At 39.2% G+C, this 27338-nt stretch overlaps 1 protein-coding gene across 2 annotated transcripts in view; it reads right to left on the reverse strand.

The window, feature by feature from the left end:
- Window positions 1-238: 238 nt before the first annotated feature.
- Window positions 239-27338, reverse strand: part of NET1 (neuroepithelial cell transforming 1) — a 60850-nt gene continuing 33750 nt past the window's right edge. Inside the window, exons 1-10 of one of the 2 annotated variants that reach the window (XM_028114668.2) lie at window positions 13883-14086; window positions 8321-8428; window positions 7683-7850; window positions 7192-7254; window positions 6821-6917; window positions 6497-6573; window positions 5565-5822; window positions 4736-4906; window positions 3273-3459; window positions 239-2934 (exon numbers count right to left, since the gene is read on the reverse strand). In XM_028114668.2, the coding sequence (XP_027970469.1) occupies window positions 2528-2934; window positions 3273-3459; window positions 4736-4906; window positions 5565-5822; window positions 6497-6573; window positions 6821-6917; window positions 7192-7254; window positions 7683-7850; window positions 8321-8428; window positions 13883-13975 (1629 nt within the window). In that variant the 5' untranslated portion in view covers window positions 13976-14086 and the 3' untranslated portion in view covers window positions 239-2527. Of the gene's footprint in view, window positions 2935-3272; window positions 3460-4735; window positions 4907-5564; window positions 5823-6496; window positions 6574-6820; window positions 6918-7191; window positions 7255-7682; window positions 7851-8320; window positions 8429-13882; window positions 14087-27338 lie in introns of those variants that run through there. The other variant, XM_028114667.2, reaches the window with a different exon arrangement.

Below are 27338 nucleotides of genomic sequence, written 5' to 3' on the forward strand. Positions count from 1 at the left end.
ATTTACAAATACAAATGATCAGCCCTCACTCTTACCCCCCCCTTCTCCCCAAGATCCTGAATCAGTGAAATGTGTATTTGTATGGGGAGGAGTTAGGGGGCAGGCCCACTTACCTTTTTAATTTTTTAATTTTTTAAAAGATTTTATTTATTTGACAGAGAGAGACACAGCGAGAGCAGGAACACAAGCAGGGGGAGTGGGAGAGGGAGAAGCAGGCTTCCCACCGAGCAGGGAGCCTGATGCGGGGCTTGATCCCAGGACCCTGGGACTCTAAGCCGAAGGCAGACGCTTAATGAACGAGCCACCCAGGAGCCCCTTTTTTTCCTTTTTTAAAAGCACCCCTGGTGATTCTGATGTCTGAACTGGTTTGAGAACTACTGGCTAGATCATCAAATGCTCTCAAATACAGATGCAATTTATGAAGTGTTCATTCCATGTAATTATTCAGTTTCTGGGTCTTATTTTCTCCCTTGTGTAAGCCAAAGGAAGATACAGTTTTTGATAAAAAAAAATCATTCCATTAATAGCATTTGAACTTGTTTCTGTAATGTCAGAAACTGATCAAGGGAATTCTGGAAGGAATATTCTATATAATATCTCTAGAAATGATGAAAAATCTTGCTTTCTGACTTTTCAGATCACAACTGTTGGTGTAACCTATACTTTTGACTTTGCATTTCCAAACTTAGAAATCTGAGATACTTAAATTAAAATCTGAAATGAATCAGGATGCTTTGCTACGAGCTTTACTATTTTATCCAGAAAGTTGCCACATGTTCAGCTGTCTTTAATCTAATAGCTGATTATACTGTATTCTAAATGGTGTAAGAAGATTCACAAAACTTGTCCTTATAATTCAGTCTTTCCCTTTCTCATCAATGAATTTCAAGGGTTTATTTATGATTTTTAAAAACTTTTGTGAGGCTTGCCATTACCTCCTCTGCTGAACTAGCACATCCTGGCAAATGTCCCCCAACATCCACCAGCCAAGAAACCTTTAAGGGTGATTATGTGTGTGCTTTTTTTTTTTAATTGTATAATTCATTTATACAGAGAAATCATTTGGATTATCTATTTACAGTCTTTTTCAATTTTCATTTCCACTGGCCAGATATAGTTCACATAATAGTCAACATTTACTTGAGCTGATCACCAATATAGATCTGCCATGACACAGGGCTTTAGTCTTCCCTCCTTAAATACTATGTCCTCCTTTGAACAGAAACATTTTACAGTAAGATTCATCAGTCTTTCTTCCCTCTTGTGAATAAATCCACCAAAACTGATCTAATATGGTCAAATTTTCAACACATTTCATTGTTTCCTTTCAAACCCATAAACCAAGGCAAATAAAAGTCACTTCCCCCAAGCCTTCTACGACTTACTACACACCCTCAAGTTTAGCTTTTACTATCTCCTTTCACGTTCTGGTGCAACCAGACATTTTTACTTTAAGACAAAACTACTCTCTTAGGCCCTCTTTTTTTTGTGTGTGTTTTTTTCTAAACTTATTACCAGTCAATTGCCTTCCCTCTTGTTTTTCAGACAACACTAAAACTTTCAACAAAAACCTTACGGCATTTTTCTTTCAGTACTCCAGAATACACAGAGTCTTTTCACGTGTATTCACCACTCTGACATGCTACACTTTAAAAACTGCAATTTTCTTAATTGGCTCAAAAACAGTATGGCTTGGTTTCACTTGGTAAAGTTAATATGATTTAAAAAAAAAAGAGATATATATATATACACACACACACATACATACACATTTTTAATCAAAGAAGAAAAATACTTTAAAGACATGCCAATTTGAAAAGGCAAAGGCATCAAAGTAAAAAAATAAAAGCAGATACTAAAAACTACTTTACAAATTTAAAAAAATTAAATAATTGGCAGGTTAAATGGATGAAAAATGAGGAATGTGCAGTGAAAAACAAATATAAGGCATTCCAGTTGATAAAATGGAAAACTTATTAAGTTTTATGGTTTGTTCTCCAAGGACTTATGTTTCAGTGTAAGTTCTGAAATCATAAGCATGTATTGCATGATGATTTTAGGTGCCAATACTACAATTTCAAATTCTGCACACAAAGTTTATCAGAAAAACACTGGTAAAATCCCAGTATTTGCAAAACTTTAGTTTTTGGCAAATATTTTAAATATCACAATTGGTTGGTATTAGAAAGTCATAATGAATGCAGAATAAAGAGAAAATCCATTTCATAAATATTTCATTTGATTAAAAATACCAGGCTTGCATGTTCTAAATAATCTGGGGAAAACATCTTAAAAAAAAAAAAACAAAAAAGGCTACAGTATAACAGTAATCTGCATGTATCTTTAGCTGCCATTAAAAAAAAAAAAAAAAAAGGAACAACCACCAAAACCAACCAAAAACATAGAAAATGTTAAGACTGGTGTTAAGTAGCCCTGCAATGCTCCCACGCTCACATTACAAGAAAAGACAAACTGTACACATTTATAAATAAACAGTCTCTCCCCCAGTTAATACACAGAACTTCCTTTATACCAGAGTCTCCTTCCGTTTGCCACTGCACTGGGCTTTGTCCCTTGCTTTTCGGAAGCCAGCCTGTGTTTGGTGAACTTTCACACTCTTCGTGTCGCCTGCCGTGTGCACCGGGGAGCCGCACTCTGGAGCGTCTCCAGCAACTTGGACCTGAGTCCCACTAGACGCCGTGGACGCCCTTCTCTGGGCTCGGACGTTCCCGGCAGAGGGGTCGTTCTCCTCGCACTCCTCGTGGAGCTCCGGCAAACCCTGCAGCTCGGCCGGGCTGGTGGCCTGCTGGAAAGGAGCAATGGCGGTGCGGATGCAGTTGAACCACTGCTGTTTGTGGAACACGTCATTGGCCTGCAGAGTGTGGGACTGGCCTGGAGAGGGGTCTTGGAAGCGAACTCTAAAGATATTTTTAGCTAGAAGAATAAAAAATGTAAAAAAGGCTTTTTATAGTCTATTGTAAAATAAAGTCAGCATACTATCCTAATATGGGCAGGGGTGTTTTTATCCCAGGCCCGTCTATCAGGCAGATACGTTCAAAAAGGCCTACCCGTTACATATTAGATGCACCTGCTGGTGTCAGAGCACCAAAGCACCTGACAACTGTTTCAGAGAGTGGAACAGGTACAGGACAATGGAACCCATTTCATTTACAATTTTTTGTGTAGGGACAGAATTCTTAAAGATTAAAACTATATTCACTTAGATTCTGAGTTTCTGTTTATGTAAACTACTTTAAAGCTTATATTTTTACCTTTATCTGAGTTGCTGAAAGCCCCTCGAAAGGACCCTCCCATCCTCACGTCTCCATCCTGCAGGTCTTCCAAGACCAGCTCTTGGACAGGGATTGGCTGCCGATAAACCTGGTAGGAGTGACGCTCATTTCGTGTAACAGGCCGAGTCAAAACCAAGATGTCTTGAAACAGGAATATGTAAAGTTTCTGGAGAAACAAGAAACAAATATGTCCTAAATGTGAAATCTTTGTGATTTTAAGTGATTGAAGTCATCCTTACAAATGACCTCATAAAGACCGTGATTTCAAGGCTACACGTGTTCTACCTGGAGAGCTTTTCTAATCTCAGACTATATAAAACCTATTTTTATCAGTGTGTAACATTAGATTAAGCCACAGCTGAGTAAACGCTAGGCACCACAAAGACCTACCAGTAGTAACATGTCTGGGAACACCAGTATTGTATACCATAGCTTTCTAACAAAATAAAGATTAAAAAATGCAAGCTGCTAAAAATGTTAATGGTTCTATTTTGTCCCATACAAATGTAAGCCTTTATAGAACAATCAGGCTTCATGATAGAAATCAGAGATGTCAGGTTTCAACTTTTTCCAAAAAGAACCTCAACTTATAAATAGGGCTTCTGGTGGGGGGAAACAGGTGATGGGGGTGAAGGAGAGCACTTGTGATGAGCACTGGTGATGTATGGAATTGTTGAATCACTATGTTGTACACCTGTAACTAATATCACACACTGTATGTTAACAAACTGGAATTAAAATAAAAACTTAAAAAAAAAATTGGGCTTCCTTCTGAAAAGCACTCAATGAAACAAAAATACCATTCCATGGGGTGCCTGGGTGGCTCAGGTTGTGATCTCAGCGTCATAAGATCGAGCCCTACATCAGGCTCCAAACTGGGCATGGAGCCTGCTTGGGATTCTCCCTCTCTCTCTGCCTCTCCCCCAGCTCACGTGCTCTCTGTCTCAAATAAATAAATAAATCTTAAAAAAAAAAAAAAATCCATGCTTACATTTAGTTCTAGCAGATACATTTATAATTAATATTTAAAAAATAAGTTTGCTTTCATTCAATCTACTGTAGAAATTTGTTTAGTAGTGCTAAAAGCTACTTCCATCACTATAAACTTTGAAAAATTTTTTGAAGGACACGCTTTTTTATTATGAAACTAATAATTTATTTAGAAAGGAACCCCTAGCCAAACAAGTTGATTTATGCTTCCAAACTAAAAAATAAAGTATGAACCATTTTCTACCAAGACATTTAAGTCATTCTGTCACAAAAGAAACCAAACTTTGCTTTATCAAAGCTGTTAACATAAAATAAAAACCAGAAACCTTCTTTCACTGTGTGATGAATTTATTTTAAAACCTGCTTCATGACTTACGCAGAAAAAATTAAACAAGGTAGGAAGATGAAAGTAATAGCTCACTTCATATTAGTTAGTGTGAAAATACACTCACATGTCCATTTTTATTCTTCAGCTCCCCATGGCAGAGCAATACTTTGCTAGCTTCAATTCTAGGATCCTTCTGCTTTTCGTCTAGATACTCCAGTTTGTCAATGTAATACTGGCATTCTGATTCACCTTTCTTCAAGTTGATATCAGAGAGAACTCCTTGTATTATCAGTATCTAAAAATTATCAAGAAATCAATGAGGCATTTTCAGCAGGGCTGTTCCGTGTAGGGCTAAAACATGATATTAAAATTACAGGATTTTAAAAGCTTGAAAGGGCTGGGGAGCCTGGGTGGCTCAGTCGTTAAGTGTCCTGCCTTCGGCTCAAGTCATGATCCCAGGATCCTGGGATCGAGCCCCGCATCGGGCTCCCTGCTTGGTGGGAAGCCTGCTTCTCCCTCTCCCACTCCCCCTGCTTGTGTTCCCTCTCTCGCTGTCTCTCTCTGTCAAATAAATAAATAAAATCTTTAAAAAATAAATAAATAAAATAAAATAAAATAAAAGCTTGAAGGGATTCTAGAAATCTGATAATTCAGTCAGTCCCTTCATTTTATAGATGAAAAAACAGCCTCAGCCAAATCGGGTGACTTGCCTGAAGTCACACAGCTAGCTAGTGGAAGAGATCAGATATTAGAATCTAGTCTTTTGATTACAATATAAATATAAAATACGTTACGTCTCTATTGCTTAGTGCACTAGTGTACTGGGTACTTAACACAACAGAACGCTTCACCATGCTGCACTATGCGTAAGATTTGAGAGTATCATTGTATACCTTTCTAAGGCAAGCTAATATATAAACTTGAAAAATGTACAAATAATTTACTGGACTTACAGCTTCCTCCAGAGGCTGAACATCAGGGTGGTCTTTTGGAGTGTGTCTAAGAATTTCTTTTAACAGTAAAGGGTATTTGACCAGGCGACTTCGAGGAATATCTAGGAAACTCCAAAGATCTAGTTTTCGACTGAAGGGAGACTCAAGACATCGCTGGAGGAAGTCTTGGACTCGTGGATCCTGTTTCTTTTGATCAAGAAGAGCTTTGGCTGCCAGCTGGTTACTACAGTAGCCTTTGTAAGCATTCAAGCCTGGCAACTGAAGAATAATAAGAGAAAACATGGTATGATACATGTTTTTGTGAAAACACAAAACTTACAGCTAATTCTGAAAGTTTAAACAAGCTGTGAAAATTTCCTTACAGATGATAACAGGGGTAGGGTAGTGTTCTGAGCCAACATCAGAATGTCCTTTTTTAATTTCCCTATAATTTGACTAAATCCAACTAAAGACCCATGACTCCTACTTTCTCCCAGCCTCAGTTAGATGCTAGTCTTCTATATTCTCAGGGCACCTGAGTTCCTCCACCCCGGTCATCACCAACCTTGAGACTGCTTATGTACTTGATTATCCTCTCACTAGATTATCAATGTGGAGACATCTTTCTCCACTGAATCCCCCGTGGTCCCTCCTAGAAAAGCACCGAGCATCTAGCAGGCACTCAAATGTTAACTAAGGGAACAAAACACATAATGTGGGAATTCTGTCTAAAGAGGAATATATTTTTAAAACAAATAAATCCCTATCATTCATGAAGTTTTTTTTTTAAACACTGTAACTTCTTACAGCTATATAATTTTGTTCAGTTTTAATGCCTTGTTTATCTGTTTTTAGAATTTAGTTACTAGATCAAATAGATCTGCTATTCAACACAAATGACGAGTATGGCATATATGTAAAAAACTATCTGGTGTAAGCAACTCACTACATACCCAGTTCACAAGAATGTGACCAATTTGCTCCACTGTTCCACCAGGTTTGGTCGCTTCTCCTATTCTAGCCAACAAATCTGAAATGCAAAAAGGCAGAAATACCAATAACAAAGTTATTTAAAAAAATAATTCAGCACTAAATTAGAAGTTTAGATTCAAAAAAACTTGTGTCGGGGCACTGGGTGCCTCACTCGGTTAAGCATCTGACTCTTGATTTCAGCTCAGATCATGATGTCAGGGTCATGAGATCAAGCCCCATGTCGGCTCTGCCCCAAATTGTTAATGCTGTTCAGATACTAACGAAAATTAAATAGCATATCTTACCTTCATGGAGAGGTATGTAAGCATCCAAATCACCAAATATATGGGTGAGTTCCTCTTCTGACATAATAGACAGCTTTAACATAGGGTCATGGTAGGCCTATCAGAAGGGGAGAAGTATGTCACCCAAAGAGATCAAGCAAATAAAACATGATGAGAGACCTTCCTTGAACGCAAACATGACTAACTATATAAAAGCTAAGCGTGGATTCTATTTGTTATACATAAAAGAAACTGAAGTATATATTAATACCCAAACAGATTCTCTTACTGATATTCATATTTGAAGAGATTTAAAGCCATATAAGAAGTTTATAACTTGTGAAATATAATTTTTTAAAACTAGGGCATGTGATAAAAAGTTATTTACTGACCTTTCTTGCAAGCTTGAGATCCTCAATTAAATCCTGTTCACCTCGGGACATTTCATATATTGCCTAAAAAGAAAAAAAAAGATCCAGCAAACATTATAGGTCACTCCTTCCTTTGAGAAAGGAAAATTATATGCAATTGATATTTATCATTAATTATTATTTTTTTTATCATTAATTATTTAACTGTTTTGAAGAGTGTTTTTTAAAGTGACTCCGTCTGAAAACTGTAATTCAAAATGGAGTCTCAAGAGGTTGCCATGTTTTACAACTTTACTCCATTAGAGTTAACTCTGATGACCACCATTCATCACGAAGTGTTGCTGCTCAGCATGTGTTGTGGATTACCACTGAGATATTAAAATGCTGCTGATTTTTGCCTCAGGCATTAGTCTGCTATTCTTCTGACAAAACATATGTTTTAAAAAACAGGGACAATTTTTTTTTTTAGTATAAGCCAATACATACGGCCTTGCTACTGAATGCCAGCTTACCTCCTGACGTTTGATTTCTTTGGTAGTTAAAGACTCTTTCATACTGACATCTAACATCTCTGACCACAGGACACTGCTTCTCCTTTTGGCAGGTGTTGGAACTGTTGATCTGCTAGATGACTTCTGGGCAGATGCCGGGGATCTGCTGTCACCACGAAGGGTAAATGACTTAAAATAAAAAAAATAAAATAAATAAAAAAAAAAAGAAAGAAAAAGAAAGAAAAAAGAGGTGAACAAAAGAGAGATTCAAAGGATAGTAATTATTCCTTTTTCTTAAAAAAATAGACAAAAACAAAGTTCTGAGAATTTCTCAACACGTAAGACAATCATTTGTCCAAGCTTCAATCTATCATTCTAAACTACTTATCAGCCAAAATTACGTTTTTGGGAATAAAAACTATCTAAAACTCTGCTTTGATAGAAGATGTAACTTAATATAATGGAGTTATATAAATATAAATATAAATATAAATACTATTCTAGTAAAAATATTCCTTACTAGCATGTTAAAAAACACTTTATGTTTAAATATAATAGTGTAAAAGTCTTTGTACAGCTCAAAGGAAAATACAAATTTTAGGCTTCTGTAAAAAGCCCCCTTACTACATTACTCACCTTCCAGCCCCTCCCTTGCTTACCTGAATTGTTTGACCAAAGCGTCGGACTGCTCCATTTCTTACAGGAGAGATCAAATTTGCCAAGGATGTGACCCGAGCGAGAGGTCGAACTCTTTTATTGCTTGGCTCCTGTAAAAACAAAAACAGGTTATACTAAATGTGTGTTTAGGTGTAGTGGTTTCAAACAAGTTTGGACGAAGTTGAACACTCTCAAAAACCAATACTGGTACATTATAAAATAGAGAAACATGACACTCTGAAAATGAATGTTGTCCTTTATTGTTAAAATACTAAGAACCCTATTGAGTAACAGTAAATTATTAAAAAAATTAATGGTATGAGAAACACCAGCTGAATATCACTTTGAGAACAGAACAAATATTATCACTACACAGAAGAGAAACTAAAATGAAAACAAAGACATTAGACTCCAGAGTCGTATATAACTTTTTAGTTTAATATAGAGAGTCACTTTTAAAAAGTACCTGATTATTATGAAAAATTTCAAACATACAGAAAAGTGAAAAATAATAGCATAATGGATCCCATGGACTTATCACTCAGCTTTAGTGGTTTTTGGTGTGAGAATCTGTTTCATCTATTTTAAAGCAAATCCCAGACATCGTATCATTTCATTCTTAAGTACTTCAATTAGAGAATAGCTTTTAAATGAACATTATCTGCCACTGGAACGGGCCAACTCTGAAGGTAGAGCATCCCTGTCACGGGAGGTGTTCAAGCAAAGGCAGGACAGGGTTAGGCGAGAACTCCAGGCTCTGGGATCAGACTGACTGGGCCCAAATCCGGGTTCTAGCACTTGCTAGGGAATACCCTGGGCCTCAGTCTTCTCATCTGTAAAATGCGGTTAATATTAGACCTTGTCTTATAAAGTTGTTATGAAGATTAAATAAGATACTTTTAAGTGGCTTGAACAATGCCTGGAACACACTAAGTTTCTGCTATTACTAACATTCTTAGAAATATTTCCACTTTCTACATAAACACTGGGATTTATGAATAATTAGGTTCTCTCTCAAACATTTAATTTGTTAAAGGAAAAATATATACAAGTTGAGAAGAAATAGCTATTTTACACATACTGTCTCAAAAATAATAGGTTAGTAAACACATCACTTAAACATTCAAGGATCTCAAACTTTACACATCACATTATTCTAATTCTACTGCTAGGGAAATGGAGGTGTAGCGTTAGTGACTCTTCAGCTACTGAAGTAAAGAACATCAGGTCTGTCTTTTACATGTCCAAGGAATATAATTATTTGTATTTGGTGCTTTTGACAATTGTGGCATACTTGACAAAATAATTCTGATAATTCAAAAGGATATATAATTAAAAATCACCTTAAAAATAAAGATAACACGTAAAAATAAAAATTACCATTTAAAAATGACAGATGAAACATTTTTTCTAAAAATTCTTTGATATGACATATAAAAAAGTAAGGTATGAGAAAATGGAGTAAAAATAGTCCCCTTAGTATAATTTAAGAATAAAATGGCTGAAAGAGTTACAATTCTCTGGAAAGAACCTTCCATGATTTGAATCTTCAGTGACGGAAGGCCTATTACAGCTCCTAAAGGTACACACTCCTATCAGAAGGGAATGTGACTCACTAAGGAAGGAGATGGGCAGATAAGTAGCTCAGGTCTTTGAAGGCCCTAAGAAGTAGAGTTGTAGATCAACTCTCCCACCAAAATAATTAACCCTGAAGTAAAACTCTGAATATAAAACCACTAATGTGCAAATGTTAAATGAACTAAAAAAGAAAACCTCAAGATATGTAGTAAAATGACACACTGTGTGGCCAAGGACATGTGCAGATGCCTTTACAACATACATCTGTGCAAGACTGAAGTGACACATGCATGGGCAGAAGGTCTGGCAGAAGGCATTCCTTTCTATTTAGTAAAGACAGTACAAAGAGTCTTCTGTTTGAGTGGAGATAGAATTACCTCCTCACAAAGTAAGATATGCCAACACTAACTAGAAACAAAGCAATTGTCAGAAAGTTCTGTTCTACTTTTTGGAAACAGAGGTTAATTCTTCTTCCCTGTTTAAAACATAACAAATTTGACTTCCTAATAAGTCACAAGTTGAGTCATTTCAACTTAAAACGTCTTTGGAAATGTGCTCTTCCCAGTGAACTTGAAAAGTTAGTTTGGATGGGAGGAAACGATTTTTGGATCTATTTTATTATATTAAATCAGGTTAATGATAAAAAATTCTTATCTTTATAGGATCAGTTACTGTTCAACTACTGATTTCCTGGTAACTCAAAATTATGTGATGTTTAAAGTTAAAACTACAGAACTTAGATTTAGATAGTTAAATGTTAAATATATCTAAAACATCTTTCTGAAATTAATATGGATTTTGTTTCTGCAGTCCATTTAGGGTGGCAGGATATTTACGCTGAGCAGTATTTGGTGGTTAAGCATGTTCTACAGTCTTTCAGAAAGCCATCTATCTCCCATTTCACAAAGGATATGGCAGTCTTAGGAGTTTATCTAATCTAAACTGTCTTGGTAAGAGCTCCAGGCTAGCTCAGTCACTAGAGCACGAGACTCTCCAAATGCCCTGTAAGTTAAGTACAGTACTAAATCAGGAAATGGGGGGGTGGGGGTGGATACCTCTGTACTTTTCACACATGTTTTTGGGGATCCAAAAGTAAAGGACCTACTTATTGCCTTACTAAAAGGATATATGTGATGAACGTTTAGGAGACACAACACAAACTTTCAGCATATATATTTCAAGAGTATGAAAAGTTTTAATAACTTAAAAAGTAACTGAAATGTAAAGCTGAAGATGGTTCACTTCTAATCTTAGGATACACATACAGTATTTGAGAAAAAATATCACACAGAGGAAACTTCTGTGGCAAAGTGATATGCATCAGGCAGTCATCTATTATATAGGGTCACCTTAAAGGTTGGGACAAAAATTTCTTTTAAAACACAGGTTAGGATTCTGCCTATGTAAGCTATGACCAAAAGTTTTTCTTTAGAGATCCAGATGAATCATCTGGATGATCTTGGTTTGGTTATTAAGAACCTAAACATCTGCACTGTCACAAAACTATTTCAAAGACAAAGTTTTTCGAGAACTGGTGTTACACCCACACCTGCCACTTTGCACACACAGGATGCAGGTACAGGGTTTGGAGGTGAGGAAGGGAGAGAGGGGTAGAAGTCTACCTGTCTTACTACCACTTAAAATAAGGCTTACAAAATGGTTTTGTTGCTGCTGTTATTTCTGTTCTGGAGTCCTGTTAACAGTGTCATGGTGAATACAAAAAGCTTAGAGAGCCAATGCAGATGGTGAAACTATATACTCTCCTCAAAAGATACTCTGCACATCTATGAGAATAAATAAGGAATACCAACAAGTTTTCCATACACCAGAACTTTCTCCAGTAGCCAGTCTTCACCAGGGCCAAAGTTCACAGAGAGGGAGAAATACCCCAATACCTCTAACATAAATTTATGTTGTTTATTTAGGTTAGGTTTTAACCAGACTATCTAGTTTAGCCAGGCAATCACATGCATTATTTTAGGGTATCTGCTTTTAGACCAACTTTTTTTTTTTTTAAAGATTTTATTTATTTGAAAGAGAGAGAATGAGAGATAGAGAGCACGAGAAGGAAGAGGGTCAGAGGGAGAAGCAGACTCCCTGCTGAGCAGGGAGCCCGATGTGGGACTTGATCCCGGGACTCCAGGATCATGACCTGAGCCGAAGGCAGTCGCTTAACCAACTGAGCCACCCGGGCACCCCTAGACCAACTTTTTAATCAATTTATTTTACTAATCCAGTTGTAAAGAGAAAATTGTTAAGATGGATTTTAAGTCTTTTACTGGGATGTATCTTGCACATAAAAACAACAACATGGAAAAACTGTTGTGAACGCAGGTTTTTTTTTTTTTTTTTTGGGTAAGAAGTTTTTTGCTACTAATGATGTCATGAAAGAGGATAGGATAGGAGGGTCTCTTCTATAGTCAACCAAATCAAGACACTTAAAAAAAAAAAGAAAAAAAGAAAGGAAGGAAGGAAGGAAGACCAGTATAGGGGCACCTCGCTGCCTCAGTCAGTAGAACATGTGACTCTTGATCTTGGGGTTGTGAGTTTGAAACCCACATTGGATACAGAGTTCATGTAAATAAATAAATAAATCGTAGTTAAAAAGAAAAAAAACCCCAGTATATATTTGGGTTTATTTGTTTGGGTTACTGGATACATAATCTTCTCTCTTTGGCAAGAACTTTAAAATAAGAAAAAAGAAAAGAAAAACATTTATAAAAAGATAAAAGAGTTATGATTACATAGGATTTCTTCCCTTTCTACTTAGTAATAGAAATAGTCAGATTTAGTCATTTATTTAAGGTTGTTATTGCTACTACTAAGAACCTGACAACATTCCCAGTGTTTTAAATCTTTGGAATAAAGGTATGCCAGAAATATGGCCGATACCTGATACCAACCACAAAAGACTTGGTGGTTCCTGATGGTCCAAAAAATGATCAGTTTTAATATTTACACTGATGACCATGTATGACTTGCCCGACTCAAAGGAAATGCTTACACATTTTGAGAAAACTGAAACATAAAAGCAAAAGCCAAAACCAAAGAGAAAAACAAAAACCAAAGCTAAACTATACCAAATGAAAGCATAACTCCTAAAGACGGCAGCTATTTTAACTACCAGAAGGTGTGTGTATGTACGATACAGGGCTTTACTGAGGTATACAACAGGCTGCACATATTGAAAATGTGTAATTAGGTAGTTTTGATACAAGTATACAGCCACAAAACTATCACCACAATCAAGCTAAGAAGTATGTAGTTAAGTGAACACAGGAGCACTGCTTCTGTCCCCTAGGTGATAACGTAGTACATACCCTAGGGTAAGCGGTGCAAAGTGGATATCCATATAGTATTAGATCAGCTGTCAAAATTAAATAAAATGGCACAAAAATCACTTGACTTATTTTGATAAATGTTCATAAAGACTTTTAAAAACCATAATGACTTTAGAAAATTAAAGCAAGGAGGGGAGAAGTAATCTAAATAATGGTTCGGTGGTTTAAATATTTTAACATATTTTCCTTTCCAAAAAAAAAAAGTCGCACAAAATAAACTTATTAGATGTGGAAAGAAAAATAAAAATAAAAACAAGCACTAGGTCTGATAGCATTTTAGTTGCCATTTGTTCACTAGTGTGAACTTGGAAGGAAGGGATTCTTATTTTCCTTTTACCCCGTAAGGCAGTTCCTCAGACTAGGTAATATAACTGCAAGTTAAAAAGAACAATGTATTAAGCATCAGAAATGTGACCAATTCAACCAAATTTAGCAGCATACACATTTAAAATCTGTGTACACTCAAGCTATGCTATGTATAAACCTCTACAATAGAGCCAGACACGTTTCAAACCTGCATAGAAATCAAAGTCCTACATTTTAACACTCAGTGAGATCAAAAGTTAAGTTTAAAATCATCCTGTTAATAAATTGTGAAAAATCTTCAGAGTTCCGTGGAATTAGAAAACCTTCCTTTGGTCTTACCTCTTGTTCTCTGAAGGACTGATTATTAACGTCCAGGACTCGTATAGTCCTCTTGATGGGCAGGAGACCTCCAATCTCGTCATGAGCCACCATGCTTCCCCCAGTGCCCCCGCAAACCCTCACAGTCGTTGGGAGCCGAGCCCGCCCTACAGCAAGGCACTACCGGCAGGCAGGCTTCCCCTCCCAGCGCCCGGCCCCCCGGCAGCCATCCGCCCCTGCCTCTCCCTCGCGCCGCGCCGCTCCGACTGCTCCGCAGCAGCCGCGCGATCCACCCAGACCTCGGGGCTCCGGGGGCGGGGCCTGCGGACACGTGACCGCGCTTAACTGACAGCCGCACTTCGCGGCTTCTCCCTTGCCTCCTGCAGGAGAAAGCTCTTTCTAAGAGGTTTGGAATTTCTACAGCAACTCAAGGCTCAAGGAAACCTTAGGTTAATGTAAGGGCTTTCCTGGCTTAAAAAGCATTCCGGAAGGGAAACTAATTGCTTATCTAGGTTACCTACTCTGGTACTCGGCCACAGACAGGGATACTTTTTCTCTAAAACCCTATCACCTAGAAAGGAATTCAGTGGCCGAAACTTGACAACTTCAAGTAAGAAAGCTCTAAGTCAGATAACCAAAGAAAAGCCTGATTATTCAGGGACCTTTTAGTGCGAGCATATTCACCACCATGAGAGCATCTAGGCCCTTACTCCGCCCTTGGGACTGACCGGCAGAGCAGGCACCGCGGGCACACTTCAGGTCACCCTGTTGGTCAGGTGGCTCTCCCACAGGGCTGTGGGGCAAGAACTGCGCTACCTCAGATTTCACTGTCAGCACTGCTCAGACTGAGAGGCACCTATCTTTCCTGTATGCTTTAAAAACTTGCCATCTGTGTAATAGATGTTTTACACCATAAATACAAAAAAGGTGATTTCTAATCATGGGATCCTGCTTTATTCTGAAATGACTCACCTTGATAGAGTCCTAAAAGAGTCAAAAGGCCTTATTTAAAAGGTAACTTGCACTTTACAGGTAGAGAAATGAGGTCCACAGAGGTGAAGTAACTTGCCCCAAGTTACGCATTAGTGACAGTCTCTAAATTCTTTCTTTGGAAAAGCACCACTTATGTTGGTTTGATAGGCCTGCTAAGAAGCAGACTTTCTTCCTCAACAGAACGTACTGTATTCTATTTTGAAAGGTAGGATTTTCACTATATACTACTATGAATGATATGATGTCAGTAATTTGCAAAAAAATTTCTGTTCTCAGGATTTATTAGGATCAATTAATCCGAGAAATCTATGTAGGAGGCACTATTCTAGATGCTGTGAATGATATTAAAAATAGATTTCATATTTGCTCCTAAAGTGCTAATACACCATTATGTAAAAGTAGGCTACACAAAGAGATAATTCATAAAAGACAGCTTTTGAAAATTCCCAAGCTGTACTGCTAGCTTATAGTAAGCGCCACAGGAGCTCAGGAGGAGCAGCAGCTTCCAGCAGTCTTCTGAGCAGAGATGGGGCTGGGAAAGATGCTACATTGTGAGATGTTATTTGAGTGGTGCTTGGAAGGCCATGTTATGTTCTTCATAGGCCCAAGTAGGGGAAAAGTGCAAGGATTTCCCAGAAGAGCATGAAGGAGTAAGCTCAGATTGTGGTCACGGGCTGTGGGTAGACAGATGAGCAGAGAATTTTATTGAGCCCGTGAGAGATAATAGAAGTTATGTTGCAAGCTGATCTATCAGATGGTTTGAAAGATGACTGGGAATATAATGCAAAAATCACAATCAGTTATCAAGCAGTTGGCCTAAGGTAGGGTCAGTGGGGAAGGGAAAGGATACCTGCAAGGGGCAACACACTGAGAAGTCAAAGATGCCTACAATTTAAAGTTAGGAGCAGTAACTGTCAATACATATAAAGAAATGAGGAAGAATGAGCTTTGACAGAGACTTCTGAGTTTCATTTTTAGATCTACTGAGGTGGTGGAAGAACATGAAAACGAAAATACTGAGCTAGAACTTGGAGATGCTGGACAAGGACTTGAAAGAAGCCAGAGGGCAGATTTAGACTGGGGAGTCATATACACGGGGATCAGAGTGGAAACCAGGAGTGAATGAGATGCTTGGGAGAGAAAATCTGGACAAAAGAACAAGGGCCCAAGGATCTAACTTTGGAGAGATGCCAAGGGAGAAAGATTTTTGCAAAAGGAATAGTCAGCAGAAAAGAAACATAGCAAGATGCCAGGGAAGAAAAGGTGTTAATTACAGCAAAAAGGTTAAGAAGGGTAAGAAAAGATGCACGGACTTAGTGATTACAAGTTTAACAAGGACCTGGAGCGTGCTAGTTCAGTGGAATAAAGACAGAAGATAAACTAAGGAGGCTGAAGAGTGAACAGAGCAGAATAAATAGCACAGACTATTTAAAATGACAACTGATCTACAAAACAATTTACTAAGGTTTGCAGGACAGTGTAACTTCTTACAGGAAGCGTCAATGCTGCTCTTCTATAAATACCAATGTATTTTGTATTCAAGATGATGATAATTCATCTTTTTGTTCTGAGACTTGTTTTTTTTTTAAGATTTTATTTATTTATTTGAGAGACAGTGAGAGTGAGAGAGCGAGTGAGAGAGCACGCACAAGCAGGGAGGGATGGAGAGGGAGAAGCAGACTCCCCTGGAGCCCAATGCAGGGCTCAATCCCAGGACCCTGGGATCATGACCTGAGCCGAAGGCAGACACTTAACTGACTGAGCCACCCAGGCACCCCAACTGCTCTGAGACTTAAAAAAAAAAAAATAATGGTGATTGGTTATATCTCATCATCTATCCTTTATTACCTGACCACACCTGATCACACATATGTGGATATGTTTGGCCTTAAGGATGGCTGACTATGTGCAGAATATACAGCAGTAAAGTGGAAGTACCTTAGAGATCATTGGAGCCAGTTCCTTAATTTACAGATAAGAACACTGACCTGCTCAAGTCCTCAGAAAGAGGCGAGGCTAGAACCCAGGAGACTGGTCTAGTTTCACTGGTTCAAAATGGTGCAAGTGAGGCCAATACTTGATGGCCAAGGGAATACAGGCCTTACACTCAGGGAGAGTAGGGAAGAAGCTGCTAGGGTGATCTCATGGGTCTGTTACCTGACATCTCTTTCCACTGTTTTTCTATTTAGTTCTGAAAGAGGTAAGGCCAAGGAGAAGGGATTTCTCTCATTTCTCTCCTTTAGCTGAGGGTCCAAGAGGTAGAGGGACAAGGCTTATAAAATGTAAAAGCTGAAAGCCTACAGGAGCCACATAGGGTTTAATGGTGATAGTCACAGCACAAAAATCCCAACTCACTAACCCTAAAATCTTCGTTTCATTTTGAACGTTCAGGGTTGTGGCCCAAATATAATTTAGACAACTGTAGATAGCATCTAAAAAAGCAACAATGAACACAGGATGTTCAATGAGCACCCTGAGTGATGAGCCTGAAAGGATCTTGACGCTAACAATGCTCCATAAAATCAGAGGGCTGAACAGGTCCTTTGAGGTCATTAACTCATCCTCCTCTGTTTTCTTAGGAAGAAATTGAAGAACATCAGTGAAAAAAGAAAAGGAAAATTTATGTCCTTACCCTGTGCTAGGAGCCTCATGTGTGTTACTTAGCCAGCTTTATGAATTATGTGTTATTAGCACCATCTTACAGATGGAGGAAGCTGGGACTCAGTGTAAGAAACAAGTCCAAAGTTGCAGAGTTAATCAGTGGCTGGACAGGCCTGAGTCTGGTCTACCAACTCCTGTTACAGCACACCCCCCAGGTGAGACAGGAAACGCACCGCTGTTAGCATGTTCAGTGCACACTTGGTGCACAGCCGGTGCAGGCCAGCCTTCTGTGAGTTGGGTCTCCTGGTCCCAGCTAGTGTTTGTTAAATAAATGGGAACACTTTACAGAGAAGGAAATCATAAAAGAGTTGAGAGATTATTTGCCTTATAGCCTTTTTATAACAAGGCAGTTAAGTAAAAAGATAATAGTTCCTGCTGCTTCAGTTTTAGAGATCCTAATTCAATTGTTTAATGTTAGTCACAGCTTATCAGAGCATGACTTATAAATATTACAAATTGTGTAACTGAAGCACAGACTGGTTAAGTATCTTTTCTTTGTGTAGAAAATCTAGAATTTATAAACTTAAAAACTGAGTTTTCTAGGAATAATAATAAAGCTCTATAAAAGATGCCAGATTGGAGAAAATATTGGTTTCCAAAGACCAGTTATAGTTATAACCTCTGTTCTTCTGCTCGTATGGAGTCTTCAATGCTTTCTTTCCTAAAATACAAAGATAAAGAGAACATTGCTTCCCTTCTATAGAGGAAGGCTATTAACCTTTTTTCCTCCTTTTAAGGTGAAATCAGAATTCTGGAATTTAGACAAACTAGAGCTAAAGAATAATAATTACTTCTTCTGGTCTGGATATTATTTGTTTTTATTTACTTTTGTCTGGAATCACAAGCCATTGGAAATTAGTTGAGAAAGCCCCATTATGGGAAAGAGAAAACAAACTCTAAGCTCTCTGCTGCCCTCTGTAGGTAATATTGTGAAATGCAATTGCCAACCTGCTTTTTCTCAGCTTTGTAATTTTATTTATAAGGACCTTATGTAGATGACTACATAAACAATCTTATTCTGTAGAGAAATATGGATAACAGTACAATCTGTTTCTTCAGCCCTTGTGTAGCTCTCATGTTTTCTATTACTAAATTAAACATGTTTAAAAACCATGTAAGTGTATGAAAAGTTGCCACAGTTCACAAGAAGTATTTTAAGGGCTTTTTTTATATACAAGAAAACTATGTTCCACTTTAAGACTAGAATCTGGGGTGCCTGGGTGGCTCAGTCCATTATGTGTCTGCCTTCAGCTTGGCTCCCTGCTCAGTGGGGGGTCTGCTTCTCCCTCACCCTCTCCTTCTGCCCCTCCTCCCCCACTTGTGTTCTCAAATAAATGAATAAATCTTAAAAAAAAACTCTAGAATTTAAGATTACAAATAACTACTATGTATCTCACTAAAAATAGCTCAGTTTAAAAAAGAATTTTAAATCTTACTAAAAAGCACTGATTTGAATATGAACAAAATGGAACTTCTAAAACACCAGAGTTCCAAATTTATTTAGTAACTAGTTAAAAACAACAATAAAGGTGGGGCGCCTGGGCGACTCAGTGGGTTAGGTGTCCGATTCTTGGTTCCGGCTCAGGTCATGATCTCCTGGTTGGGAGATGGAGCCCCAACGGCTCTGTGCTCAGCAGGGCTGGGTGGGGAGTCTTCACCCCCTCCCCCACCATAAGTAAATAAATCTTTAAAACAACAAAAAGGCAGTTACATTTGGACTAAATGAATATGAAAGAGGTTGGTAATGAAGTTATGTGTAGATCTGAATTTTAAAAAATCATCTGGATTAAACATTTGACTATCTCCAAGCTTTACTAAGAGCTTGGTTTGGAAAAAGATCAATTCGGATCTTTATACTATTAGCAAGACTATAAACAGAATACCTGACAGGCTAAGAAGTTTGGTATTAACAAAACCACAGTTCTTTTTGCAATAGTAATACAAACAGCAAATAAAATGGGGTATTGGTGCTGTTTGTTAGTGGTGACTTTTATCTCAAGTATGACATAGGAGAGCAAGTAACTTCTAGTATAATATAAGATCGCTTGGGCTTGTATAACAGGATGCTGAGTGGGATTTTCCTCATTTGCCCCTGAAACTCAGCTAAGGCCCAAACCTGAAGACAAATGGTCCTGTGTCCTGTGCCCAGCCTCCTGTTTCCTCAGCCCACGTTTACTTCAGTCATTGCTCCAGCAACCAGCTGTACTAGGTCACTCTTGCTTTCCACTCTGGGCTTCTTGAATATTGGAATGTGGCATTTACACAGGTACCTGGTAGTGTGAGAAATAAACACTCCATGGGGTAGCCATTGACTAATGGAGCACAGGGGCTGGTGAATAAAAGCTCCCTCTTCAGTCCCTTCACAAGACAATTCTGCGGTATATCTTACATGGCTCTTCAGAAGGTTCCAGCAAAAATAAGCCTCAGTTGCCCACAGTGGTGACCAGCTTAAATGCAGACACTTGGTATTAGCTGCCTCCTTCTGTTTCAATTCCCCATTCCCTGGGACCATACCTCAAAGCAGACTCACTGCTTGGCTCACGTCTCAGGCTGATTTCTGGAAGGAACCTGGCTAGGACACTGAAACTGAGCTTGGCCCTGGAGACTAGACACACAGAATGAGATTCTGGAACTGGGTCCCTCATTGGAAAAATGGTGTAAGGTCTATAGTTACTGATCGGTATGGAAGGAGTGAAGCAATGGCTCATACAGCGGTTGTGGCACATGAACAACATAGGGGGTTAATAGTAACTGCAAAGGTTGTAGAGTTGGCTGGCTTCTGTTAATTGCTTTAAAAGCTTTGAAAAAGCGCTGGTAACTTTCATAATGTTCTCAGAGTCATTATGGCAGGAAGGGCCAAGTGGGAGCCCCTGAAATTCTAACCCCTACACTGGAGCCAGGATAATAAATAGAAGCAATATTGCACACCAAGGGAAAATGCAGAGATAGGCATCAAAATTACAGCCGGAAGGAGTGATAGTCTCCACCCCATTTCCATTCAATTAATCTGTAGGCCTCTTACAATGAGATGGACTGTGATGGCTAACAGTGGACTACTGTAAACTTAACTCAAGTGGTAGGCTTAATCTCAGCTATTGGGCAAGATGTAGATCCTTTATTGGAACAGATCAAGACATCCTCTAGCATTTGGTATATGGCTATTGATCTGGTCTGTGTGTTCTTTTCAATTCCTATTAGTGAAGAAGATCAAAAGTAGTTAGCTTTTGGGGCGCCTGAGTGGCTCAGTTGGTTAAGTGACTGCCTTCGGCTCATGATCCTGGAGTCCCGGGATCGAGTCCCGCATCGGGTTCCCTGCTCGGTGAGGAGCCTGCTTCTCCCTCCAACCCTCCCCCCTCTCATGTACTCTCTCTCTCTCTCTCATTCTCACTCTCACTCTCTCAAAATAAGTAAATAAATCTTTAAAAAAAAAGTAGTTAGCTTTTACTGTGGGAAGGACAGCACTTTCTATTTCATATCCTGAGGCTGTTAACTTTTCTGTTCTGTCAGAGTCCTAAAGGACGTTGCGATCCACGGAATATCGTGTTAGTCCAGTAAACTGATGACATCAAACAGGACTTGGTGAGCAGGAAATGGCAAGTATTCTGGACACCCTAGGAAGTCAAATGCATGCCATGAAAATTCTGGGGCCGCCACATTAGAAAAGTTTTAATAGGTCCAATGGCCTGACGCTTTCTGAGATCTCTCCTCCAAGGTAAAGAACAAGTTGTTGTACCTGCATTCCCTAGCACTAGAAGGGGCACAGCACTAGGTAGGACTTTACCTGTATTTGGAAATTCTGCTCTGACCCATTAGTGGAGTCATCTCAAATGCACAGTTTTGAGTGGAATCCAGAGCAGAAGTCTCTGTAGCAGGTCTAGGCTGTGGTGCAAGCTGTCATACTGCTCAGACCATGTGACCTAGCAAATTTGCTAAAGCTAGAGGTCTCTATGGTAGACAGAGAGGCCGTGTGATGTCTCTGGCAAAGCCAGGAAAAGAATTGCAATGCAGGTCCCTAGGGTTCTGAAGTTAGGCTATGCTTTCCATGGCAGGAAACTGCCTGCTGATTTCTGGAAGGTAGCCGGCCATAGCTATAGCAGCCCTAGTGAACACTGAGGACCTGCCCACGGGGCATCGTATGACTCATGCAATCAGAGCTGTCCAAAATGAACAGGGTCAAGCCTACCAAGTCACAAGTTTGGGCAGGTACAGTGGCAACCTATTATATGATGGAAATGGTCTATCTGGAATTCGGTCTGAATAAGACCAAAGGGCATAAGTAAATTACATAAATAGATGTCCCCAACTGTCCCAGTACTCTGATATTAGCCCTTCTTCATTTGGTGGTGGGAGTAGGGGTGGCTCTTGGTAACCAACTGATAGAGGAGAAAAACTTGCCCTAATTCCTGGGTAGATTAGCTTCGTCTGTTGTTATGAGCACTACTGTGGACCCCCTACTGTACTGCAGTGCCATTTAGGGGTAATCCTAAAGGAGAGTGTGGTACAGGTCAACAATTCCAGCAGGCAGAGCCGTCGTCCAGTTTATACGGAGGGAGAAAGGGCATGAAGTACAGATATACGCAGGCTCCCGACAAGTGACGGACAGTTTGGCTGACTGCTCAGGGGCTTGCAAGGAGCAAGATTAAAAGAAAAAAAAAGTAAAAAAGGCTGAGAGGATTTTTGGAAAAGAGGCATATAAATGGACCTATGGATTGTGCACAACGTGGGAGGATCTTTGTCTCCTGTTATCAAGAGTACAAAGGTAGTAGTGCCTTGGAGGCACTAGGTAAAAACAATGATTTATCCTGTGCATATGGACAAGTCCCTCTCCTAAGCCAGCACAGCACTTCTGGAAAAGGCCCACGGGGAGTGGCCGTAGCGCAGGTGTGAAGGTACATGCGGCTCCCCAGCAGGGGCCCCTCTTACCAAGACTGACCTCACCACTCACTGATGAAGGCCCCAGAGCTGACAAATGATGCTGAAATCCAGCCGTACAGTCCCATTCCCTGGGCAGACTTGGTGGCTAGCTGATTACATCAGACCCTACTTCTACAGTGGGCAGTGATTCACCCCTGCTACAGTGGCGATCTCCACCGGACGCTGAATTTCCTTCTCCATCTTCAGGGCCCCTGCCAGCACCATCATCTAAGGGCTGGCACGGTGCCTGCTCTGCTTGCACGAGATCCTACACAACTACACAACACTGCCTCAGACTTCAGGACCCATTTTATAGCAAAGGAGTTACAACAATGGAAAGATAATCACTTGATCCACTGGTTCTTCCATATTCCCCATTATCCAGAAACAGACAGCTCAACAGAATGATGGCATTGTTTATTGAAGATGTAGCTATTGCAGCAGCTCAGGGTTAAAATTCTGCACTGTTGGAACACTGTCCTTCAGAATATGATACATGTGAAACAGCCTATATATGGTACTATGTCCTCAACAGCCATCATACTTGGTCCTAAGAATCAGTGGGTGTTAGAACTGGTCCCTCTCATCATTACTCCCAGATGTGGTGTTTCCCAGGTACAACCTGGCTCTGTAGTCAACCAAGACTCAAAAAAGGTAAACCGACTAGGGGCTCAGACCCCTCAAGGACTAAGGTGGGGCAAGTAACTCAGACCCACTGAAGTGGTGGCCAAGGGTGAAGGAAATCTATTCCAGTGGTAGAGGAGGAAGATGTTCATCAGTTATGGCTCTGGGTAGCAGCAGACAGCGTGGCTTGTTCCTCTGTGTCAGAACGTGCAGAGATGGCAGCTGGCCACGACCCAAGGCCTCTGTGACAGGTGGGACTTAAAGGAGTATATGAGCACATCTCTACAGTAGAGTGTACAGTGTCAAACAGCATTTGTACCCTCCTCCTGCTCACATTCCCTACCGCTACCATTTGATTAGTTGCACTACAAATCCCTCTTTCTGCCCTAGGGCTTCTTGAATGTACAACCTACAAATACGAGGGTATATACACACCCTACAGGGAATCTGGACCAACAGGGAATAGGGCCAGTAGAGGAAACTGCTCCTCCTCTGCCTGTGAGGATGCTCTATAGGACTCCTCAGAGGCCCAGATGCCAAGTCAACAACTTGCCCTGGAACATACTTTTCCTCCTTTTCCTAGTCCCTTATTTCCCCAGATAAAATATCTACATTCAAGCCTTGCCTCAGGTTCTACATTCTGGGGGAAAACCAGACTAAGACACTCAAATTAATTAATTTCTTTTCTTTCTTTCTCTCTTTCCTTCCTTCCTTCCCTTCTTTCAGACTTTATTTATTTGAGTGAGAGAGAACACGAGTGGGGGGGAAGGGCAGAAGGAGAGGGAGAAGCAGACTCCCCACTAAGCAGGGAGCCCAATACGGAGTATTGGTAGTGTGGAAGGAGTGAAGCAATGGCTCGATCCCAGGATCCCAAGATCATGACCTGAGCAGAAGTCAGATGCTTAATTGAGTCACCCAAGTGCCCCAAGACACCCATATTTCTAATTTAGGAGGCATAAGCAAGTGGCACCAGCCACCAGCTCAGGGTAAGAGAAACCTATTACGGGTGGTGGAGGAGTAGAATGTGCTTCAGTTATGGCTTCCCTGCAGGATTTACTCATTAGAGCCTGATCAGGGAATGAACCATTCATGCCCACTACAGCCATTTCCACTTCATCAGAAACGGAATGAGAAACAAAGCTGTTGGTATGGGCCTGTAGTTTTCCTGGAAAGAGACTATTCTCTCCTCTCTCCAAGCTTTCTTTCCCTTAGGGACTTTCAAGAGGAGAGAGGGCCCACATGGCACTGACCTCACATGAATTTCTGGCTCCTCTAGTACAAAGAATAGAGGTGAGATTGAGGGCGTGGTCTTGCTGGGATGGCTGCATCCAGGTGGGCCGAGAACAGCATGCACTGGAAGGGCGCATAGTATGCTACTTCCTGGAGGGCACCCAAAAGATGTGGCTAATCTTGCCACGGGCTATCAATACCTCGGGGAATTTCACAGGAATGGATCCCTCATTAGCAGGATTTGATGGAGCCATTACTCATTCTCACTGATCCCACAGAGGATGAAACAGAAGTTACAACCAAAATGAAAAGGACTGTAATCTCATCCAGTAAGGTAAAGAGACTCGCTCCTATTTCTTTCTCCCTTCGAGGAGTCTGGGTCTCAAAAAGGTGGGAATGAGATGCATGCAATAAAGCGAATACATGTCTCTTCTACAAATTTCTAGGGTTACAGACAGATATTACCTGCAGACAGAATGCCTCCACTAGAATGTAAGCTTCATGAAGGCAAAAAGACTATGTTTTGTTCTCTGAGTGTCTCGCACACTGAAGGAGCTCAATAATGTAAGAATGAATGAATGAATGAATGAAGACTGAATATGCTGAGGAGTGGAGAAAAAGGGCTATGAATCAAATCTGAGATCAATATTTTATCATTAAATACAGAAAACAGAGGCTTAGAATGGTTGTATAATTTACACAAAGTAGCACAAGTAGTAACACACAACTGGTTAAGTCCAAAAGTCTGCAACTTCTGAACAAACTTTACTGGCCCTAGCATAATTTCATTTAATTTATGGTTTATTTTATATTAGTTAACAGAGCAAACAGAAGGATATGTTAAAAGAAATAGAAGTAATATCCCCAGAAGGGCAATAGAGGAAAATACATTAATGAAAATAAAGACTATTATGGGAAAACAAAACAAAAAATGAGAGATCTTGGAAATAAAAAAAATTGTCAAAATTTTATTTATTGCCTAAATAGAAATGTAAATAGGCTAACTAGCAAAACAGTCACTAATAAGGAATTAACAAGCTAGAAAATGAAGTTGAGGAATTCTCCTAAAGAACAGCATACAAGATTAAAGAGAGGGAAAGAATAAAAGAGTTAATAAACATATAAAATAATTCCAGATTTTTCTGAAATCTTCCTGAGTTCTAGAAGTAACAACTAGAGTAAGAGGATGAAAATAATCTAAAACTGAGAAGATCTCCAAGGCATTTCTGAAATATATATAATTCTTCAGAATTAGAGGGTTCAAAAAAAAAAAATGCCAAACACGATGAATAGAAAATTTAACGAAAACTCTCAAACTATAAAAATATTAAATAAACGATCCCATCTAAAAACAAAAAACAAGAGACTAAAAAAAAAAAAAAACCCAAACCCTGCAACATACATGATAAATCAGAGGCTAATATCCATATAACATAAAGAAGTCAAGTTATTTTTCCTTTTCTCACATTTAAAAAATTGTGATGAAATACACGTAAAATTTACCATTTTAACCATTTTTAAAAAATATTTTATTTACTTGAGAGAGAGTGGGCAGGAGAGAATATGAGTGGGGGGAGGGGCAGAGGGAGAAGGAGTTGGACACGGGGCTGGATCCCAGGACCCTGGGATCATGACCTGAGCTGAAGGCAGATGTTTAACTGACTGAGCCACCCAAGCGCCACCAATTTTAACCATTTTTAAGGGTACCGTACAGCAGGTAGGGCTCAGAAGCATTAAGTACACTCACGTTGTGCAACCATCACCACCATCGTCTCCTTTTATTCTCTTTCTTCCTAAAAAGAAACCCTGTGCACATTAGACTGTAACTCCCCATTTCCCCTCTCCCAAACCCTGGTAACCACTATTCTATGTTCTATCTCTCTGAATTTGACTATTCTAGGTACTTCATATAAACAAACTTATACAACATTTGTCCTTTTGTATCTGGCTTATTTTGTTTAGCATAATGTTTTCAGGGTTCATCCATGTTGTAGCATGTATCAGAATTCAATTCTTCTTTAAAGTTGAATATCCCATTGTATGTATATATCACATCTTGTTTATTCATGAGGAAGTAATTCTTTCTATTCCTAGTTTGTTGGTTTTTTTTTTAAATCATGAAAGCGTGCTGGATTTTGTCTAATGCTTTTTCTGCATCAGTTGAAATGATTATGAGGTTTTCTCCTCAATTCTGTTAATGTGGAGTTATTCCACTGGTTGGTTTTCATTTGTTGAACCATCCTTGCATGCCAGGAATCAATCTCACTTGGTCTTAGTATACAATCCTATTAATATGCTGAATCCACTTTGCTGGAATCTTCTTGGAGATTTGTACATCAATTCTTAGAAAGGATATTGGTCTGTAGAGTTCTTCTCTTGTAGTATCTTTGGCTTTGGTATCAGGGTATTGCTGGCCTCACAGAGGGAGTTAAGAATTGTTCCCTCCTCTTTAATGTTTTGTAAGAATTTGAGAAGGACTGGTATTAATTCTCCTTTAAACGTTTGGTAGATTTCACCAGTGAAGCCATATGGTCCATGGCTTTTCTTTCACAGGAGGTGTTTTGATTACTCAATCTCTTTAACAGTTATAGGTCTATTCAGATTATCTCTATGATTCAGTCTTGGTAGGTTTGGAGGAACCTGTCCTCTTCATCTAGGTTATACAATCTGATAGGTAAAATTGTTCATGGTTCTCTCTTACAATCCTTTTTATTTCTGTAAATTGGTAGCAATGTCTCCACTTTCATTTCTGACTTCAGTAATCTGAGTCTTCTCTTTTTTTTCCTTAGTCAATTTACCCAAAGATTTGTTGGTTTTATCTTTTCAAAGAACCATGTTTTAGTTTCAATGATTTTCCTCTGTTGTTCTATTCCCTTTTTAATTAAAACCCACTCTAATCTTTATTATTTCCTTCCTTCTGCTAGCTTTGAATGTAGCTTGTTCGTCTTTTTCTAGTTCCTTAAAGTGTGAAGTTAGGTTGCTGATATGAGATCTTTCTCCTTTTTTTTTTTTTTTTTTTTGTAGAGAGAGTGAGCGAGCACATAAGCAGGAGTTT

Source organism: Eumetopias jubatus, unplaced genomic scaffold, assembly GCF_037043125.1.
Source record: "Eumetopias jubatus isolate StellerSeaLion01/CBP00866 unplaced genomic scaffold, mEumJub1_p1.0 scaffold_8, whole genome shotgun sequence".
Taxonomy (NCBI): Eukaryota; Metazoa; Chordata; class Mammalia; order Carnivora; family Otariidae; genus Eumetopias; species Eumetopias jubatus.